The 22,793-nt window shown below is 34.0% G+C and overlaps 2 protein-coding genes across 2 annotated transcripts in view; one reads left to right on the top strand and one right to left on the bottom strand.

The window, feature by feature from the left end:
* Nucleotides 1-19,901, bottom strand: part of Cse1 (chromosome segregation 1) — a 239,371-nt gene extending 219,470 nt beyond the window's left edge. The window contains exons 1-2 of the mRNA XM_072529922.1: nt 19,684-19,901; nt 17,887-18,032 (exon numbers count right to left, since the gene is read on the bottom strand). Of these exons, the coding sequence (XP_072386023.1) occupies nt 17,887-18,032; nt 19,684-19,768 (231 nt within the window). The 5' untranslated portion in view covers nt 19,769-19,901. The remainder of the gene's footprint in view (nt 1-17,886; nt 18,033-19,683) is intronic.
* A 403-nt stretch (nt 19,902-20,304) lies between these two features.
* Nucleotides 20,305-22,793, top strand: part of Sf3b2 (splicing factor 3b subunit 2) — a 116,545-nt gene continuing 114,056 nt past the window's right edge. The window contains exons 1-2 of the mRNA XM_072529923.1: nt 20,305-20,672; nt 20,727-20,841. Coding sequence (XP_072386024.1) covers nt 20,655-20,672; nt 20,727-20,841 — 133 coding nt within the window. The 5' untranslated portion in view covers nt 20,305-20,654. The remainder of the gene's footprint in view (nt 20,673-20,726; nt 20,842-22,793) is intronic.

The raw sequence follows: 22,793 nt of genomic DNA, 5'->3' as shown, positions 1-22,793 counted from the left end.
ATTAAACAGTCACCAAATATTCATAATCATAAATTTGGTTATAATGGGGTTTTATATTAACATTTACTACGAATATGGTCCTGCTACTGTAGGGTTCCTTAAACAATGGGCAAACTTGAACAACAAACTTGCAGCTTTGAGCAAAAGAATATTTTTAAAATGTAGAAGACACCACCTTCTACCTATTTATATAAATAATGGAATGCTAAAAACGTAAATTACTTGGTAAACCACATGCACACTAGAGGAAGAACGGAAATTTTAATTCGATTCTGGGAAAGAATATATTTAATTTAGAAATTAAAGTTACTTTTTCATAGGTTAATATATATATATATATATATATATATATATATATATATATATATATATATATATATATATATATATATATATATATATATATATATATATACTCTGGTCAATATAGACTTTAAAATAACACAATTCCCGGAAAGCTAAATATCGGTAAGAGCTGGGGTTTACCATGGCAAATAAAGTTTTAAAAATCCTCATCGATCGTATGTGTGCTACAAAAGTTATTCGAGGTCAAAGGTCAAAATTTGAGGTTTCTTGGATTTTTCTCGAAAACTGTAAGTTTTATCAAAAAAAAAAAAAACCTTAAACCAAAATTGTTAAAAAATTAAAATTCTTTAAAGAAATGGTCTTCATGATTTTTTTCCCAAGAGTTACCATTCCTGAGATACCTCATTCTAAAGAGTCACTTTATATATTATATGTATATATTTCCAGACCACCTATAAGGTAGTGTACTCGGCGCGTTTTTTTACCGTGGTGTCCCCTGTAGGCCTACTCCATTAACTTCTTCTTCTTCCTCTTTATAAGCAATTCTGATTGTTCATTGGAGGATTAATACCTGTATGGAAGGTTGTCACTCCATCTTTTGTGCTGTCGTCCGATACTTCTTCTGCCGACTGATGACTTGTCTCTTGCTATTTTGACGATACGGGTCTTCTCCATTCTGCTTATGTGGTTATTCCATTATTTTTTTCTATCTTGTGTCCATTCATTTATACACTGTATGTTACATTTTCTTCTAATGTCTTCACTTCTCTTTCCATCTCTCAGCGTACTTCCTGTAATTCTTCTCAGTACTCTCATCTCTGCCGTTTCCAGTAGTTGTTGTTTCTGAGAGGACTAACTGTCATATTGTTCAAATGTGGCTGAATCATTGGTCTCTTCATTCAAATCACATGAATCTTCATCTATTGTACCCAACTGGACATTTGAGCAAGACTTACCTTGGCAATTGGTACACGCTGGAGAACACAGCAACCCGACTTTTTTACAGTCACATTTGGCACTACAACCTTTTTTGCAATTGCAAAAAATAGTTATAAGGAGTTTTTCTGGAGCAGGTGGGAGTAATGTTTTTATCGGTTCCAGAGTATTATCTATCAATTTCCAACCCCAGTCTTCTGGAGTCAGTTGATTGCCTAGCCATGTTTGGACTTAATAGTATACTCAAACAAAATTTTTGAATAGCAGATGCCAATGTTGGAGAAAGACGTGATAGTTGTACTTGTTTCTTGTTTCGCGTAATTTTTACAATAGTTAAGTATCGGTATTTATCAATGCAAGTCATTTTTTGGAGCTTCGTAAACAGCAAGAACGAAGCGAATTCCTTCGTAATTGTTTGAGGTATGGAATCAATTTCTATAAATACTTTAAGTACTAACAAATCAAAATCTTCACCAACTACAATTGTTGTGTTTGTTGCATTAAATGTTTCAATTGTTGTTTCAATTATGAGGATGTCCGCGTCATTTTTAGCTTCTTTCACTGCAATATTCGCAGCTGTTAATTTGTCACTCAAGAAAATGAAACGAGATTTACTGTTATTGTTAGTGAAAAATTGTTGTTGATTCGCTGGAACTGTCATACATTCATCAAAGATAATCTCGGAACCCGATGATGATTTTGTAGTTCAACAGCTTTTTGTTGTTCTGAAGCTTTAATATTCTTTATAACCCGCAAATCCCTTTAATTAGTTCTATCCCACGTCCAAGATGGAATTTTAAAAAGGCCAACTGGACTGACTTCTCTGCGGATCTGGATAAATGCCTAGGGTGGATTACACCTAATATCATAAACTACCACAGATTTATTGGTGTCGTCCTAAGTGTAGCCAAAAAACACATACCAAGAGGTATTGCAAAGAATATATCCCTGGCTGATCGGAAAATAGCGAGGAATTATATCAGAGCTTTCTTGAAACTGGCGACCAAGAAATAGCGGATGAGCTACTGTACAGCCTAGACGCCGCTAGAAGCCAAAAGTGGACCGAAACAGTGGAAAGTCTAAACTTCCAGAAATCAAGCAGACAGGCATGGTCATTACTAAGAAAATTAGGGAGTGGTGTCCGTACGAAACGCCGAGAGGCAGCCGTAAAGCCAGATGCCGTAGCATCACACATAGTAAAAACATCCAGGGCACCAAAGGATAAAGCACACACCATCTTCGTAAAGAGAGAACTTAAAACTTTAAAACATGTAGCCACAGAAACGGAGCATTCCCTCCCCTTCACCAGCGAAGACATATCAAAGGCTCTTAAAGACGTTAAGCCAGCAAAGGCACCAGGATTTGATAATATTCACCCTGAATTCCTAATAAATTGTGGCAAGTATACAAAAGTTTGGCTGGCTCGATTTTTCACAGACATCATGGTAACTGGAAATATTCCACAAGAACTAAAGCGCTCTAAGATAATAGCCATACTAAAGCCAGGCAAATCCACCGACAACCTAAAAAACTACAGACCAATTGCGCTTCTCTCTGCCATCTACAAACTATTAGAGAGGCTTATATATAATAGAATCAGTACAGAACTGTTCTAGGCGATCCCAGTCGAACAAGCGGGTTTTCGACCAGAACGAAGCTGTGCAGATCAGGTAATGTCACTCACCACCTACATCGAAGCGGGTTTCCAAAGAAGACTTAAAACTTCAGCGGCATTTATTGATCTCTCGGCAGCTTACGATACAGTATGGAGAGAGGGCCTTATATACAAAATTCTCCGTGCAATCCCCTGTAAACCAATAGCACGCCTAATAGATAGCATGCTCAACGACCGAATGTTTCAAGTAGTGATGGGCACAGATATCAGCCCATCAAAGAAACTTAAGAATGGCACAGGGGTCAGTGCTCTCTCCACTACTATTTAGCTTATACCTAGCAGATATGCCGGAAACACAGTCAAGAAAGTTCGGATACGCCGATGACTGGGCCCTCGCTACACGATGCAGAATACTAGAAACGTCTGAAGAAGTTCTGACGGCAGACTTATATACATTGGACACATATTTTCGCAAGTGGCGACTTCAACCAAATGCATCCAAAACAGAAGTTAGTTGCTTTCACCTGAACAATAAACTTGCTGGAAAGGAACTCAACATACGGTTTGAAAATACCACACTTACCCACAACAAAACACCGAAGTACCTGGGCGTAACACTAGACTGAACGCTATCATTTAAAGAGCATTTAACAAAAACTGCCCAAAAGTTGAGTACAAGAAATAACATTATACAGAAACTCTGCGGTACCACCTGGGGAGCATCGGTTTACACTCTCCGCTCTACTGCCTTAGCCCTTGTTTTCTCGACCGCTGAATATTGTGCTCCAGTCTGGCTACACAGTCCACACGTAAAAAAGGCCGACAATCAGCTGCACAGCACTATGAGGATGATAGCTGGTACAATTAAATCAACTCCTACCCAATGGCTTCCAGTATTAAGTCACATCCCACCTCCACATTTACGACGAGTCGACGCACTTACACGTGAATACAAAAAGATCATGAACAATATAAACCTGCCGATCCACCAAGATACCGAGGATGCACGAAATACCCGTCTCCGTTCTAAAAATGATACATTAGGAGTTCAACATCACGAATGCATGGTTCCAAGAATGGAACGAATGGCAAAATAACATGCCCTGCATTACCCACAAGCCACCAGGTTTTGATCTTCCACGCAAAACATGGTCCACTCTAAATAGGATCCGAACCAGACATGGCAGATGTGCATACATGCTACATAAATGGGGAAAGAACCCGTCTCCTCAATGTGACTGTGGGGAGAACCAAACCATCGACCACATTATTCAAGAGTGTCCCTTAAGATCCTACAATGGTAGCCCTGAAGACTTCCTGTTTGCAACTTCAGAGTCAATTGATTATATAAATACACTTGATGTTTGTTTGTAACTATTTAAAGTTTGTCAAATACCTATATTACTAGTGTTTGTGTATTTGTTCTAAATGTGTTGTAATTGCCATACGATAAATAAATAAATAAATTTAATATTCTTTGTCGAGTCACTGTAGCTGACAAATACTACCGTCACTGTAAGCCCATAATGTCTGCGTAGATACTAAACATATCTATTTATTTATAAAATAACGCTAAAGGTGTCTTCTCGATCCCACACAACGTGTTGTAGTAGGTGACCTCAGTATTGACTGCTTGATAGCAATCGTAAATGTCGTTTTACGCATTCCAGCTGCATCGAAAAGTGATAAGGGGTAAGGGGCTAAGTCATACTCAAAAAATTTTTCAATCTCATCCTCAAAAGCTTCAGTGATACTCAATCGTTGAAATAATAATACAGGGTCTATAGCTACTTCTTCTATAGATACTCAGTAAACTAAACTCACGACACTAGCCTCGAATAAATTTGGCATTCTACGATCAACCACAACTGTTTTATCTTATAGCCAGATATTTTTCAAGGCCGCGAGGGTAGAGGGGATTCAGTTAGAGACTGACTATCTTTTGAATAAATGTTTTGAAAATTGTATAATATATTTAAAAGAGACACTTAGGAAAAAAATCATAAAGACTATTTTTGTAGAAAATTTTAAAATCTACAACTTTGGTTTGAGTTTTTTTTTTTGATAAAACCGTTTTCGAGAAAAATCCAAAAAACCTCAAATTTTGACCTTTGACCTCGAATAACTTTTATAGCACACATACGATAGATGGGGATTTTTAAAACTTTATTTGTAATGGCAAAATAATATAAATAAATTTGAGCGATTAACAGGTTAAGCATCGGTATACTAATTAAAAAAAGTTCCGCATGGGACGGGAGTTTTTTTATTTTTTGTTAAGTTTTTTTACGCGTATATAATAAAATATGTCTAGCGGCTGTAATGCCAGTGTACTCGGCAAAGTAATTCTAAAAAAGAACACACCTACCGCCTAAATATTTCGTGTTGGTATCCTGTGACCTCACGGGTTTTGACGCGGAAGAGGAGCAACGGTAAGTAAATTAGATGAAGTATACTCATGACAAACCTGTCAAATTCAGACCATATATTAATAATAAAATATAAATAAATATCATTTGATAATAAATTTAATTAGTATATAAACTAAATAATATGTGCCAAAATAATAATTGCATTTATCATCATTGGTGCTACAGCCCTATAAAATAGCCTAGACCTTCCCAAGTCTATTAAGCCACTGTTGCCAGTTTGCCGCGCCTATTTGTCTATCATCCTCATCTACACCATCCCCCATCTGAGTTTTGGCCTACCCCTACTTCTACTTCCCACAAGTTGTGACATAAGGATTCTTCTAGGAGGGTTGTTCTGCTGTGATATTGCCAGATGTCCTCAGGGCCGCCGCTAAGGTATTGGCCGCCCATGTGCAACTTAATATTTGCCGCCCCCCTTCCAACACTTTAGACATACATACTATTATTTAAAGAAATGTGTAATAACCATGATCCAACGTCCAGAATATGTATATCCTAATATCCTAATTTAAACGTCCATTTAATTAAAATAAACCGTGAATAGAAACATAAACACATAAAAAAACTAAAAACGCACTTTTCGGGCTTTCGTCTCGGAAAACTTTTTGAAAATATCTTTAATGTCCAATGTCGCACACACTTCATGTTCTATAGATAACATTGCTAAAGCAGAAAGTCTATCTTGCTTCATTGAGGATCGCAAATAGTTTTTAAACTTAAGTTTTGAAAACGACCGCTCACCCGTAGCTACAGTAACAGGTAGAGTTAGGAATATACGTACTATTATAGTTAAGTTGGAAAATGTTGATACAAGATTATTTTCGTAAACATATTCAAGAATATCACTAGGATTTTTTCTGCGGAAAAAAATGGTTGAATAGCTTTAATTTCTTCATATAAATCATTTGCCCGAATGTCAGTCTCTGAGCTGTTTATGTCTGTAAGGGCTTGATTCACTTTCTCACAATTGGTTTTAAGTTCTTCATCGTTTTTAACTTTGGTTATGCCATATATTACACTAAAAATGTCTGTGGAACCGTTCTTCAATATTGCTGTTATGACAGCATCCAAAATCTTAAAATAAAAATTTATTTTAAATGACAATTCCGGAGATAATATAGGTTCATCAGCTCCTTCATACTCAAAATGCACTTTTCTTCTTCTAATTCGTTCGGTAGAGGAGCTAGGAAAATCTTCTTCTATGTTAGCATTTGTAGATATCTCTCTGGATTCGGTTACAAAATTTTGAAAATGTTCATCAGAACGTTTGGATATGAAATGTTTTTTTAAATTATCAAGTGCATCAAGTGAAGATTTTATGTCAAATTTTGGACTTTGAAGGATTTTGCTAACCACGTTTATTTTACTTAAAATATCTTGCCACACTACAACAGAACACATGAATTTGAATTTCCAAATTTTATTTTTAAGGGATTTTGCTAAAGTCCTAGTATTCATATCCCTTGTGTTATCATTTTGCAATTCTTCTAAAGCATCATATATTTCACTAATCTGGGTTTTGAATGGTGCGATTGCATCGATCCGACTCTCCCATCGCGTGTCCGACAATGCTGTTAATGTCAGTAATACATATAGTTCCTGTACAGTATTAAAAAATTCCACCACAGCATTGATTATAAACCACCGTGGGTGGTTTATAATCAATGAGCACAGTTTAACCACAAAAGTTAACCACAGTTTTCTTTTTTATACTATGATTCCACTGACTCAAAACTTATTTTTACTGCATCATTCACCACCAGATTTAAAATATGCGCAGAACAGGGAATAAAAAATGCTCGAGGATATTTGTCTAAGATTTTCTTCTTCAATCCAATGTGTTTACCACCCATATTGGCTCCATTATCGTAACCATGTCCACGCAGATTATTAATATTTATATTTAATTCATTCAGTTTATTTTCTATAAATTCAAACAGACCTTATTCAGTTACATCAGTTACAGGAGAAAAGCCCAAGAAGTATTCAAATATCTGAACTGATGTTGAAGTTGAAACACATCTTACTACAATTGTTATTTGGTCTACGTGCGTTATATCTGGGCATTTGAGTATTATCACGTACTGAATAATTATTATTATTTGGAATATTAGAGTTCACAGAATTATCTGAATCATTACTATTTAATTATTTGAATGATACAATGTCATTATTAAGCGAATGACATTATTATAAGTTGTATTGAATTTTGACAATTGTTATGAAACGAATCTTTTAGTGACAGATATTCTTTTAATGTTATACTTTTCATTTATTGTCTATATTTTATAGAAACTACACTCACAAACCAAACTACATTCTAGATGATGGATCTCTAAGAGTATTGCGAACAGCCATAAAGATAGGTACATGGAACGTTAGAACAATGTACGAGGCGGGAAAAATCTATAATGCCATTCAAGAAATGGAAAGACTCGATCAATATTATTGGAATAAGCGAAATGCGCTGGACAGATACGGGATACCGAGTTATCAAAGATCACAAAATATTCTACTCACGAAATCTTAAGAACGAACATATAAATGGAGTGGGCCTAATTATGAATAATAAAATCGCCAATTGTGTCAGTCACTTTGTACCTGTATCAGAAAGGATGCTCTTAGTTCAGCTAAACACAACTTCCATAAAAACAAACATTATTCAAGTATACGCTCCTACAGCGGACGCCCCAGAAGAAATCATAGAAGAATTTTACAATGACCTTACTAATATTGTCAAAAGGATTCGGAAAAACGAAATAATACTAATAATGGGAGACTTTAATGCCAAAGTTGGCAAAGGACAAAGTGGAAATTTAGTGGGATCCTTTGGTCTAGGGGAACGTAATGAACGCGGAGACCGTTTGATTGAATTTGCAACTGAAGAACAGCTCATAGTGACAAACACCTTTTATGATCTTCCTCCAAGACGACTATATACGTGGAAATCTCCCCAGGATACTCCAGATCACACAATATGAAATCAAATAGACTATATTCTTATTAACAAACGATTTAGAAACTCTATAACATCTGTTAAAGCGTACCCGGGATCCCGGGACATAAATTCGGACCACAATCAACTTATCGCCAAAATGAAACTTAGTTTAAAGAAAGTTCAAAGTACGATATTAACCAACTGAAAAATAAAACAGTAAAGGAAAAGGTACAAAAACGCCTAAAAGAAAAATTATTTTTAACGGCTATTAAAATAGCAAAATAAAATTGGTTTAGCTCGAAGTGTACAGAGATAGAGTCATTACAACAAAAACATGATTCATTTAACCTCCATAAAAAGAAGCGGCAGGCTTATATAAACAAGAACACTGGATTCCTGACAGATAATCAGGGAAACATAGTACTGGAAATAGAGCATAAAAGGGATATTTGGATTAAATACGTGGAAAAAACTTTTGAAGATATACGAAGTAACACTGGTATTACAACAAACACCAATTGCGAATCTGGACCACCATTTACAGTCGAAGAAGTAAAATATGCCATCAAAAGCGTCAAAGATGGTAAAGCAGTAGGCCCTCATAATTTTCACTCAGTATTCTTAAAACTTATGGACTATGATGGCATAAAATGGTTGACAAATATATTTAACAATATATATGATACAGACATAATTCCCCAAAAATGGTTAGTGTCAACTTTTATAAATCTTCTAAAAAAACCCAATGCGAGAAAGTGCGAAGACTATAGAATTATAAGCCTTATGAGCCATTTACTTAAAACATTTCTAAATGTCATTCACAAAAGAATATATACAAAATGTGAGGAACAACTAACAAGAACACAATTCGGATTTCGTGATGCTCTGGGAACACAGGAGGCCCTTTTTGCTGTACAGGTGCTATTTCAGAGATGCAGGGATGTGAATTGTGACATATATGTATGCTTTATAGATTACCAGAAGGCATTTGACAGAGTAAAACATGACAAATTAATTACTCTAATGCAAGAAATTGGAATTGACAACAAAGATCTTAGAATTATCAGAAACATTTACTACAATCAAACGGCCAAAATCAAAATAGAAGACCGGTTAACTGATAAAACCAGTCATTGGTGCAGTGTACTTTCCTCCACATTCATCTGGGTCAGTATATGAGGAGCATTCCACCTGTATGTTGGATTTAGCGGATAGATTCAGTGATTGTGAATTCTGTATTTGTGGTGACTACAACCTACCTGAAGCATCCTGGGATAATCTTAGTAATGGTGTTACAGTTCAGTGTCCGCATCACTCTCCAGCAAATATTATTTGTACTTGGTACAATTTTCAAAATATGTCACAAGTAAATGCTTTGCATAACCTTAATAATAAATTTTTAGATCTAGTTTTCTGTACTCAGAGGGATGCAGTTGTGTCGATTTCAACTGATATTCTATTGAATACTTCGCAACATCATTCAGCTTATACTATATTGTTACATGCAGCCAATTTAAATTTGTTTCTTAAATATGATGTCTTCTATCATGATTTTAAAAAATGTAATTATCAAGTTTTAAATGAATCCATCCAATGGCGCTACAGCCCAAATCGGGCCTTGGCCTCCTTCAACAGGCTTCTCCAACCATCTCTATTTACCGCTGTTCTTTTCCATGAACGCGTTCCCAGGCAGTTCCTGGCATCCTCATCGACTTCATCTTCCCATTTCTTTTTAGGTCTTCCAACAGGTCTTTTTCCCTGCATTCTTGCAGTTTTAAATGAATATTTAGCTTCAATTCAACAAGGTATTAGATGAATCAGATATAAATTGCTGCTTAGAAAATTTTTACCATATTTTATATGATGCCATCAATATGTTTGTTCCTATCAATCGGTTTAAATCATTAAACTTTCCAGTTTGGTTTTCGCGAGAATTAATTGAGCTTGTCATACAGAAAAAAATAGCTCACAGGAATTTTAAAGCTTCAGGCAACTCATATGAGGAGTTTTTTAATCATAATCTTTTGGTCCACAAACTTCATGCATCTGGCTTTGGTGACCCCATTGTTAATTGGATTAAAAGTTTTCTGATGGGACGTACACAGCAAGTTCGGATTAACAATTATATTTCAAAAGAATTACATTGTTATTCTGGTGTACCGCAAGGGTCTCACTGTGGTCCCTTGTTTTTTAACTTGTTCATTAACGATATTGGTAAGGCTATCAAAAACTCACACTTCCTGCTATTTACTGATGATCTTAAGTTATTTCGTTGTATACATAATAAATCGGATAGAGATCTCCTGCAAGATGATGTAAATAATATATTTTTATGGTCAAAACAAAATAGTTTAAGCTTAAATCCAACTAAATGTTCTTGTATTTCATTTGGTCGTATAAATAATCTAATAGCTAATAGATATGTTCTTAATGATGTACTCTTGGATTCAGTTAGTGAGATAAGAGATTTGGGTGTATGATTGGATTGTGCATTGATATTTAGAAGCCATTTTCTTAAAATTAAGGAAACAGGATTTCGTAATCTTGGTTTTATTTATCGTAACAGTCATGATCTCTCACCTATTGTATTTAAATTATTGTATTGCTCTCTGGTACGCTTAGGTCTTGAATAATAGATAGATATTCTATAATAATGTCTCAATTTAACATTGCTACATTGAAGAACCGCAGGTTGAGAGCTGATATGTTATTTTTGTTTAAAATTCTAAACAACGTTATTAATTGTCCTTCGTTATTATATATATATATATATATATATATATATATATATATATATATATATATATATATATATATATATATATATATATAATGGCTATACACCCCAGTGTGGGGTTAAACCGCAAATGCTTTCTAGATCCGATTTCTTAAGTGGATCAGTCTTTTTTGTTTATCTTATCTTCTTGACAATATCTCTCCATTTTTTCCTGTCTCTCTTCCTCTCCATTCTCTGACTCCTGCCCTTTGGAGGTCTTCTTCAACTTCTTGCAGCCACTTTGATCTCGGTCTTCCCCTTCTCTTTTTTCCTCCTGGATTCCATTCTATCATTGCGTATGTCACTGCCTCATCGCCTGCTCGCCAAATGTGACCTAACCATCTAACTCTGCATTGCTTTATTTTAGTTACGATGTCTTCCTTAAGTTCTTCCTTAATTTCTGCATTTGTTCTGCTTCTATATTCATTTTGCTCTGTTCTGATTGGTCCTAATATGGTTCTCATAATCTTTCTCTCTGCTATTCTTAAGTCTTCTTCATCTTTTTTAACCATCGTCATTGTTTCTCCTGCATATAATAATATTGGCCTAATTATGGTGTTATAAATGCTCATCTTACTTTTTTTAGTCAGTGTTTTGCTTTTAAGTAATGTTTTGTTTGCAAAATAAGCTTTATTCGCTGCTAATATTTTTTCTTTTATTTCGGATTTCCTTTCTCCGGATTTACTTATTGTAACTCCTAGTTATTTGAAGTATTCTACTTCTTCAAACTCAGAACTTCCTATTTTGATTTTTTCTTTCATTGGTTTTTTCCCTAATCTTAATATTTTTGTCTTTTCTTGATTTAATCTTAGCCCCATTACCTCCCCTTTCTCTCTTATTTCTTCTAGCATTTCTTTCATTATTTTTCTGTTCTTTGCAATAATAGCAATATCGTCTGCATATGCAATTATTTGACCACCTCTTGTTCTGAGATTTCCTTTATTTATATTTCGTAGTACATATTCTAATGCTAGATTAAATAGCGTTGTTGATAAGGCATCTCCTTGTTTCATCCCTTTATTTATAATGAATTCCTCTGTCTCTCCTCTTTGTGTCTTTATGCTTATTTTTGTAGTTCTCATTGTCATTTCTATTAATTTTCTGAGTTTATGTGGAATTTTTAATTTTTTAAGTGCTATCATTAATCCGTTCCTTTTAATTGAATCAAATGCCTGTTTGAAGTCTATGAATAACATTTCCAATTCTAATTTATACTCGTTTGCTTTTTCCATTATTTGTTTTATTGTGTGTATTGCATCTATTGTAGATCTTCCTTCTGTGAATCCACATTGGTACTGTCCTACTGTCTTCTTTGTGATCTTTGATAACCTCTTTTTTATTATTGATGTCAATATTTTATATGTTGTATTTAGTAACGTTATTCCTCTATAATTTTCACAGATTTGTTGGTCGCCCTTTTTATGTACTGTTATGATCTGCCCTACCTCCCAGTCCCCTGGCATTTTCTCTTCTTTCCATATGTTTTTCAATAGTGCCAGTATTTTTCCTCTTAGTTCCCTTCCCCCGTATTTTATTAGTTCCATATTAATGCCATCTTTACCAGGGGCTTTTCCATTTTTGCTTCTCTGTATTACTTCATCCAATTCCTCTAATGCCGGTTCTTTTAAAATTTCGATATCTACTTCATCTGCTTCATCTTCTTCTTCTTCGTGCACCGTTTCCTCCTCGTTATGCATTTCTTCTTCTGTTGTTTCCTCCGTCAAGAGCTCTCTGTAGTAATCTCTCCATACTTGTTTGTATTCTTGGTCCTCTATTATCACTATTCCCTCTCTATTTTTTATTCCGTTTGTTTTGCCCTTGTATTTTTTGTTTTGTTCTTTAATCTTTTTGTAAAAACTTTTCGTATTTCTGTTTGTTCTTTCCTGCTCTATTTCCTGCATTTTTTTGTCTATCCATCTTCTTTTATTTTGCCTTATCACTTTCTTAGCATTCCTTCTTAATTTTTCATATTCTTCTCTGTCTTCCTCTTTATCTGTTCTTAGCCATTTATTTCTGGCTTGCACTTTTTTTCCTGTTATTTCTTTACATTCTTGGTCATACCATTCGTTTTTTGTTTTAGCCTGACTTTTACCTATCTGCATATTTGCACCTTCTTCTATTGATTTTTTGATCGTCTCCCATTCTGTGTTTATATCTTCTGCTTTATATTTCTCTTTTATTTGAACTGTTACTGCCTCTTCATATTTTTTTCTTACTTCTTCATTACTCATTTTATTGACATTCCACTTTTTATGTTGGTTTTTTTGTTTTGTTTCAATTTAAACTTTTTGTCTTATAGTGGCTGTGACCATGTAGTGGTCTGAATCTGCACACGCACCTCTGTACGTTCTTACATCATTTATCGACGATTGCTTTCGTTTATTAATCATTATGTGATCAATTTGACTATATGTTTTCTGATCTGGTGACCTCCATGTTACCTTGTGTATTTTAGGGTGTTCAAATTTTGTTGAGCTTATTAACAAATTTGTTCTTGTTGCTAGGTTACATAGTCTTTGCCCATTGTCATTCGTGTTTTCGTGTATTGTATGCTTTCCTGCAATTTGTTGTAAAAAGTCCTCTTTTCCAATCTGGGCGTTGAGGTCTCCTAGTACAAATATGACACCTTCTTTGGGTATTTTTTCTATCTCCTCTTCGACCCTATCATAAAAGATTTCTTTTTCGTCTGCATTGCTTGTTTCTGTGGGGGCGTATAAATTCAAGACTGATATATTAAATGGTTTGCTGTTGACTCTAACATAGGCCATCCTTTCGCATATTGGCTTGAAATTTATAATTTTCTCTCTTAGGTGCCTTAGTATCATGAATCCCACGCCTTTTTGCCCTTGTTTCTTTCCTCCTGAATATAACATTGTAAAGTCTTGTTTGTCAATCTGTCCCTGTCCCTCCCAGCGTAATTCTTGCAGTGCTGCAATATCTATTTTATACTTTTTGAGTTCTTTTTCTATTTCTAGCATTTTTCCTGGAGTTAGCATGGTTCTTATGTTCCATGTACTTATTTTCAACTCTTTATTTTTTTTGTTCTGTTGTCTTCGTTTTTTATTTTTGTTTTCTTGTCTATCTTTCTTTATTGCACTTTTGTTGTACCCGGGTTTATCTGTAGTCATTTCCTGTTTCTTTGCCTCGTCCGTCAACGAATAATGCATCGTCTCATCCCTTGCTAGTTTTTTGAACCACCTCCATGATGGTCCTCCAGCTGGTTGGTGTTTCTATTCCATCTCCTTTCTAGACCATCTATTATAAGTTTGTTGGCTTTAATTTGGACACGTTTACCTTTCTTTATTTCATCTTTTGCTATTCTTCGAATTTCCTTCTGTATTTGTAATTCCTCTGTCGTTAGATCATTGTTTATATATATTTTTTCTTTTTTCACTTCTTTAAGTTTACTTTTGTTTTCCATAATTTTTGTTTTTTCGTCTTTGTTTGGCAGTCTGACTAAACATGTTTTATCTCCTAGTTTCACTGCTTCTTCTATATTTACGGTAATATTTAGCTCTTTTGTCATAAAATTTCCTATTACTTCTTTTAGTATTCTTCTATCTCCAGTTTCTATTGTCATTCCCTGTATTATCACATTATTTTCTTTTCTTATTCTATCCAGCCTTTCAAGGCGTCCTTTTGTCTCATTCAGATCCTTTTTGATTTGTTCATTTTCTTTCCAGATTTCACTATTCTCTTGTTTTAGTTCTGCTAGTTCAGTTTTGAGTTCCCTCATTTCTTCTCTGTATTGTTTTTGTTCCGTTTTTACTTCTTTTATATCAGTTTTTAATTCTTGTAACTCTATTGTTAAATTTTTTATCATATTTAGTATTTGATCTATTTTGCTATCATCTTTGTGACTTTTAACTGTACTTTCCTAAAGGTTATGCACTTACCTCTCTTCCAATGTCTTTGCTATAATTACCATTAACACTTTTATTCTTCTATTACACACTGCACGCAAAATCAGCAAAATTATCGACTCACAATAACCAAAAATTGAAATTATTATGGAGCAGAATTTACACACGTCTATTTCTTACTCTAGAGATGTCTTCGTTATTAGCCAATGTAAATTTAAACACAATACATAGAACTTGACACACTGCACTCTTTTATATTCCTTTTCATAGGACTGATTATGCTCGTCATTTTCCCTTGTTGAGAATGCTCAGCTCTTGCAATGACCTCCTATTGGATCCTTTCTATACAAACATTAATGCTTTCAAAAGGCAACTTAAGAATCTAATTATCAATCTAGATATGTGATATTTTTTTATATATATATATATTTTTTTTTAACTTTTGTGATTTGATATACTGTTTTAATGTACAAATTTTAACTGTTTACTTGTTTCTTTGTTATTGTTTGATGTTTATTGTACATGATCTTTACTTTTTAATATTTGTTGTATTTTATTGTAAATGGTTCTACCGTTGAAATAAATAAATAAATAAAATTGCAATAGAACGTGGAGTGTGACAGGGCTGTATTTTGTCTCCATTGTTGTTCAATATTTATTCTGAATGGGTATTTAAGGAAGCTTTAGACGGTTGTGCGAAAGGAATACTAATAAACGGTGAATGGTTGAATAACATTAGATATGCAGATGACACTATAGTTTTTGCCGATAATCTGAATGACTTACAGATATTAACAAATCGCATAACAGAAGTCAGCAACAGATACGGACTAGCTCTTAACATAAAGAAAACCAAATTTATGGCAATTAGTAAAAAACCAATACTAAACGCTCAACTTACAATCAACCAACAGAATATCGAAAGAGTCGAGCAATATACATATCTAGGCACCAATTTAAATAGCCAATGGGACCACAGAAACAGAAATTAAACAGCGAATAATAAAAGCAAAAGCAGCATTCATTAGAATGAGAACCATTTTCAACAGTCGAGACATATCATTAAAAACAAAATGCCGTCTATTGAACTGCTACATATTCACAGTTCTGCTCTATGGAATGGAAGCGTGGACACTGACTGTTGCAACTATAAATCGGCTCGAAGCTTTTGAAATGTGGTGTTATAGGCTCATCTTACATATATCCTGGGTTGACAGAGTTACTAATGTGGAGGTCCTGCGGAGAATGGGGAAAATGTGAAATTCTCATGACCGTCAAAACTAAAAAGTTGGAATATCTAGGACATCATCATCATCATCATCAATGGCGCTACAACTCTTCGTGAGTCTTTGCCGCGTTTATTATTGCCTTCCATGTTTGTCGGTCCTGTGCCAGTAATTCCCATTGTCGCACTCCCATTTTCTCTAGATCTTCTTTGACTGCATCTTTCCACCTTTTTCTAGGCCGCCCTACAGACCTTCTTCCCTCTGGCCTTTCCCAGAACACATTATTTATAAGGCGATTGTCGTTACTAAATATCTAGGACATGTAATGAGAAATCAAGAACATTACGGCCTTCTCCAGCTGATTCTCCAAGGGAAGGTAAATGGTAAGAGAGGATCGGGAAGAAGACGCATTTCCTGGCTTCAAAATTTACGAAAGTAGTATAAAACGACTACCACTGAACTGTTCCGCGCTGCAATAAACAAAGTAAAGATAGCAGTGATGATCGCCAACATCCGGAAGGGATAGGCACTTTAAGAAGAAGTCTATATTTTGTTAGATATTGTTCATGCAGTTTTAAATTTAAACCTGCTTGGAGTAAATATATAATGACTAGAAAAAAATTGATTGAGAGTAGTGAATCAATGTCAAGAACCTCTATTCTATGACGCTACCTGTGACTACGCCGTTTTGTGGTGCTAGTTCCATGACGCTCGCCTCAACATTTTACTGTAGCGAAAAAAAGTGATAGTGTAGAAGCCAGTATAGAAGCTTCGCTTAAAAAATCATCCTGAGTTGTATTTGGTAAAATGTGACAAAGGTATTTACTAATTTACCCTTACATATGGTACTGGTAAGTGTTAAGAAGCATTGGAATTTAATATCAAAGAATTGTAAACTCGACTTGCAAATGTTTAAAAGTGTTTTGCAGTACATATTAGTAGATAGACAATGTTACTTTGAGCGCAACCCTTACCCTGGTCATAATTGTGAAATGGATTAAGGTAGGATGATGTGCAAGGTATCGGTGAAAAGGGAATGAACAATGGGGTTGAATGCACTAGATGTAATGTGTATTGTGAGTTACTTCAATTACAGCATTTTATGTGATGAAATAATTAGAACCCTCCAAAGAAACCTCATACAAGCTAAACTAAAAAATAACGCCCCCTGGTTTAATGTTGATATACTACAATTAGTAAAAGAAAGAAACTATCACTACAAACAGTCTAAGATGTACCCCAATAGTAAATATTGACTTCAACTTTATAAAACATCTTAGAAGACACTCACAGAAAACATTGAACACAGAAATAGAGAATTTTATCAAATGGAGATAACAGCAGCTGAAAATGATAAAAAAAGAATTTATAGTATACTAAACACCATATTACATAATAAGAAGAGAACAAAAAAACCAACAACTATTTCCAAACTTATAACAGACAATTTAATTATTGATGATCCTAACCTCATTTCGAACAAGCTCAATAACTACTTTGCTACAATAATTGGTTTAGAACTTGCTCAGGCCATTCAACCTATGGATATGTTCCACCAGGACCACCATTAACAAACAACATATTTTCTTGGAGTTTCACGGAGGAAATTGAGGATTGTATTATGGACATGATCCACTATGGTTCTGAACGCCTCATATATGTATTATCCAGTCCGCCTCTCTGCATTAAACACTATGTCACATTCCCAAACTTAGGTTTGTTTTACTCTAGTAGTAGTTTTAAGTTTAGATTTTGTTTAATTTTACTATATACGAAACAATGTTTAATACTTACCACAAACCAATTTCTTTTTATATAATTTTTAAATGCTACAGCTCCAGCAACTCTAATTGTCATGTCCACCTCTGGTTTATGTACAAGATTTAATATTAATAAAGGATAATTTTGATTAACTTCTACACCTTCCAAAAATTTTTCAGCTAAAACAAATAATATTTATTAGCTGCGTAACAAACAACCTTTTGTATATAACCATGATTTGTAGGAAAATAAACATTTTACATAAAACTTTTACCAGGAGCTTTGTCAATTATGTCAATATTCTATGTGTTTATTTAATACAGAATATTTTGTCAGATTACTGTGCAGTTAGGAATATTATCTAGTGTTGCATTCAATTAACATAAAATTATATGTGGTAAGTATACTGTACTTTTATTACATTATGGTTTCACATTATTACATTACTGCAAAAAACCATATTTAGGTTTTAGAGTTATTTTTTTTAGTAAAATATTAAATTTTGTATGATTGCCAAAAGATTAAATAAACATAAAGAAATTAAAAAAACTGAAGGGTGCCTATGCTAGTTTTGCAGGCAGGCACTTTATACCCTAGCACCAGGACTGGTGGTTGGTATGGAATTTTAGTAATAATCAAGTATATTTGTGTCCCATTAAAAAAATCAAAATAATTTATTTAAAGGGACACAATCCTAAGGATAGGTTTTAGAAAAAAAATTAAAATCATCAAAAAATCTGAAAAAGAAAAAGGTCTTTATATAGTTTTCCTTAACAATTTAGAAATATGTACCGTTCGCGTCATAAAAAACTGGTACAACTCTTATTACCGAAAATCATGTTTTTCAAGTTGTGTAAGTTGGTCTTGTCACATGTGTCATTCTAATTTCTAGGGCACTGTTGCCAGTTCAACGAAAATATTATATGAAATCAGCTAAAAATTATGTGTGATAGACCGCGTTTTGAGTATTCTAAAAACTAAAACATCGAGCATTCTCGATCAGTCAGTCACATTAAATTTGTTTAAACATGCATCCTAAAAAATTCTCATATTAATTTTGTAATTTTTCATTATCTCAATTAAGTACTCATACCTTGATTTGTGTTTTATTATAATTTATGAAAATATTTCAATTCAAATATAGTGATAGATAAAATCAATCTACACATAACTTTAAATTATTATAATAAAACATTACAGTGAGGTATTGGATTGTAACTGTCACTTTATAATCTACGTAGGATAAAGTATAATGTTAGTTTTTGTTAATGTTATCGTTCATATAATAAATAATAAATAAATCTTGGTAGTTGGCCTGTGACTAAACTTATTGATATAAAATACAGTTCGTGTTCGGTAGGTAATTGAAGTAAAAAATTAGGTACAGTAGCTGCATTCCAATGTTCCCTGTGCCAATAATCTAGGTTTAAAGATCCTTCAAATATTTTGGATATTAGCTGAACCCTATCTCTGGTTATTAAATTTATTAAATACGGTTTTTTGTTGTTAATGATAAAAATAATACCTATCTAATAATAACTTTATTTTTTTTAATTAGATTTAGTGCAATTCCGTTATCTGTGATGGCAACAGCGAATTAATTCACAAACCACTGTATCCAGTCTGAACCCAGGTTTACATTGGGAAAAAAAAGTGTACCAGTTTTATATGACGGGAAGTGTACTACGTTTTTGTTGTAAGTTATATATTTTTGGACATTCCATAACACATGAAATGTGTTGTTAAAAGGTGAAACTTGTTTCATTTACATTGTGAATTAACACATTCTGAATAATTCAAATATTATATTAGTGATCCATCATAACTTACCGGGTCTACGAACATTGGGATCTGGATTAAGCGTCTCCTGTAGATATTTACTTAAAACTTGAATATTTTCATCGGACATTTCCATCTTGATAAATTAATATTTAAGCACAAATTATTTAAAAAAAAAATATTAGTTATTTTCACTGAATATCTAACCTAACAAAGCTAGAGCCGGGATAGAAATAGAAATGATTTTTAATGTGTGACAGTGACAGTGACAATTGACGTCTTGAGGTTTTTTGTTAATCTTTTTTCTGGTTTTAACCCACGGTTCGTAGACTTACTACGGTTGCCTCTTCCGCCTTACCAATGAACATTAAGCCCGAAACTGTACTCTCGTGACGTAATTCTTCCCCTTCAACCAATCAACACTGCAATCGACCTGCCCTCTACATTCAGTTTCAATCGCGAATAAATGGGTTTTCTATTCTTGTGGACTCTGGTGACGTAACTCAAGCATCCCCACCCCAGTCGGAAGAGGCCACCGTAGTAAGCATGATACTATGATTAAGATACTATGTTATTCCATGATACAATGAACAATGAATACACATGATGTTATTCATAGCAAAGAATATAGACGCTTATAGAAGAATTGTTCACTGTTATTTTTGAAAGTTAGCAAAAATGGGTCATAGATACAGAAAAGTGGGTCGAGTGGAACGAATGTGTTGCACGTTTAAGCCGACGGCCACGGCACCACGCTGTGAGTTTATGCACCCACCCTCTTAAACCGTAACCAAATCGCCCATTTGAACTGCTCTTCTATAAGCGTCTATATTCTTTGGTATCAGCTGAGAACAACCAACACATCTGTGTCTCTGTTATTCTATGGTATCATGGTAGTAAGTCTACGAAGTACGAACCGTGACTATTGTTTATGCCTTCTATGGATTTCTGCTTGACCTAACCTTGTTGGCTTTGAGCTTTGATATTTTAATAATAGAGGAAATATATTATATTCGTTTAATATGGAAGAATTAGCTAATGTAAGTGTTTTTACGTGAGTTACTTTATCTTAATTTATTGCATATATATTTTAGACTGACTCACAATCAATGTTGGCTGATATGCGAGACTCACCTCCAAATGAAAATATGACTTCAGAATCTAATTTAAACCCACCAGGAACTCAAGAATGGGCAAATGATGACTTCGGTATGTATAAAAAATTTAGACGACTTTAAATATAACCAGATACACTTCTTGTTGTTTAGTTGTATTTTTCATTAGATTAAATCTGTGATGCTAAGACAAAACTGTATTATGTAAAAAAACTTGATTTTGCAGCAGAGAAGTTTAAAAATTCGGGGTGTTGTAATAAGTTTTGATTTATAGGAACCTCAAAATCCTTTTAATGTATTTATAAACAACACCATTTATCTCTTGTGACATATAGCTGTTTTAGTGATAACAAAAATATTTAGATAATAAGGGCATACTGAGTTTTGCCATCTTCAATTTTATTTGTAAAACCGACTTGGCTGTTATGAACACTCCATATCGGTATTAGCTCTGTAACTGTTAATGGTTGTTAATTTCAATTTTATTAGATACCTCTATTTTACACAAAAACATGTGTTTAGTTTGTTAAGAATTTATTAAAAATATAATACAAAGAATCTTCTTCTTTCAGTGCCTATTCGTTCCGAATATTGGCAATCATTCTGGCTATAATTATTTTATTGACTGATGCTTTAAATAGATTCGTTGTTGTTGTGGAGAACCATTTCCTCAGGTTCTTCAACCATGATATTCTCCTTCTCCCAATTCCTCGCTTTCCGAATACTTTACCCTGTAGGATTACCTTCAGTAATCTGTATTTAGTGCTGTTTCTCATTATATATCCGAGATATTCCAACTTTCTCCTTTTAATGGTATACATCACCTCTCTTTCTTTGCCCACTCTTCGTAATACGGTCTCGTTGGTTATCTTGTCTGTCCATGATATCCTTAGAATTCGCCTGTATAGCCACATCTCGAAGGCTTCAAGTTTTTTCTCCATTGCTTCAGTTAGTGTCCAGGATTCAACTCCGTAATACAATATTGAGAAGATATAACATCGTAGGAGCCTTACTTTTATCTCCAGATTAAGATTGTGGCTTTTAAAGAGTTTGGCCATGTTATTGAATGCACTCCTAGCCTTCTCTATTCTACATTTTATTTCCTGTGAGTGATCCCATTGTTCATTTACTGTTGTTCCAAGATAGTTATACTGTTTTACTCGGTCCACTGGTGTATTATTGATAAGTAGTTGAGCGTCTCTAACTTTATTTTTGCTGATGATCATAAATTTAGTTTTTGTTATATTTACTTGAAGTCCAAATCTTTCACTTACTTCATTTACTTTGTTTATCAGTTGCTGTAAACTGTTCAAACTGTCTGCAAAAATAACGGTGTCGTCTGCATAACGGATGTTGTTTAGGCGTTCTCCATTTAGAAGTATTCCATGTTCGCATTTTTCCAAGGCTTCACTAAAATACAAAGAATAATAACTAGTAACTAATAAACTTTTCTTAGTCACTTTCCTCACAATAATCTTCTGGTAAATCGCGTTCATTAGCTATTGTTTCCAGTGTTAAATAAAAACTATGACACTCAGAATGAATCAATGGAAGAAGACTGAGTAGATCCCCTTTCTTAAGAGGGTTAATGATCAGTGGCCCATTATCACATTGGGTCCAATGTTTTTTCGTACCTAAACCATTTAATTTCAAGCCAGTTCACTTTCCTGTTGTCAGTGTCAAAAATTTAAACCAGTCTCGAGGCACCATAATTGGGATCTCAGTAGCTTTTTAGATCTTTTAATGTGAGAAAGAAACTTCTGATCTACACAATTAACATGGCTGCTTTTACTGACAAAATGTGAAAACATAGTAGCCATGTTAATGTTAATCTTTTCTTCAGATTCTCTTCTTCCAACTGCTTCATCCCACATATAGCAGCCAGTTATACCTCCATCTGAAGTGCAGTCACTGATCGTCTATCTAACGTTATAAGTTGAAAGAAGACGCTTATCAAATGAAACATTAGTTGTTAGTGAAGGAGTGTCCAAAACTTTTTTTTTGGCTTGGCTTTTGTCTTCTATATCTTTTAGTTTTTATCCTAGG

This window comes from Diabrotica undecimpunctata, chromosome 4 (genome assembly GCF_040954645.1).
Source record: "Diabrotica undecimpunctata isolate CICGRU chromosome 4, icDiaUnde3, whole genome shotgun sequence".
NCBI lineage: Eukaryota > Metazoa > Arthropoda > Insecta > Coleoptera > Chrysomelidae > Diabrotica > Diabrotica undecimpunctata.
Note: the sequence above shows the minus strand (reverse complement) of the source record. Positions and strands in the feature narration are given on the sequence as shown.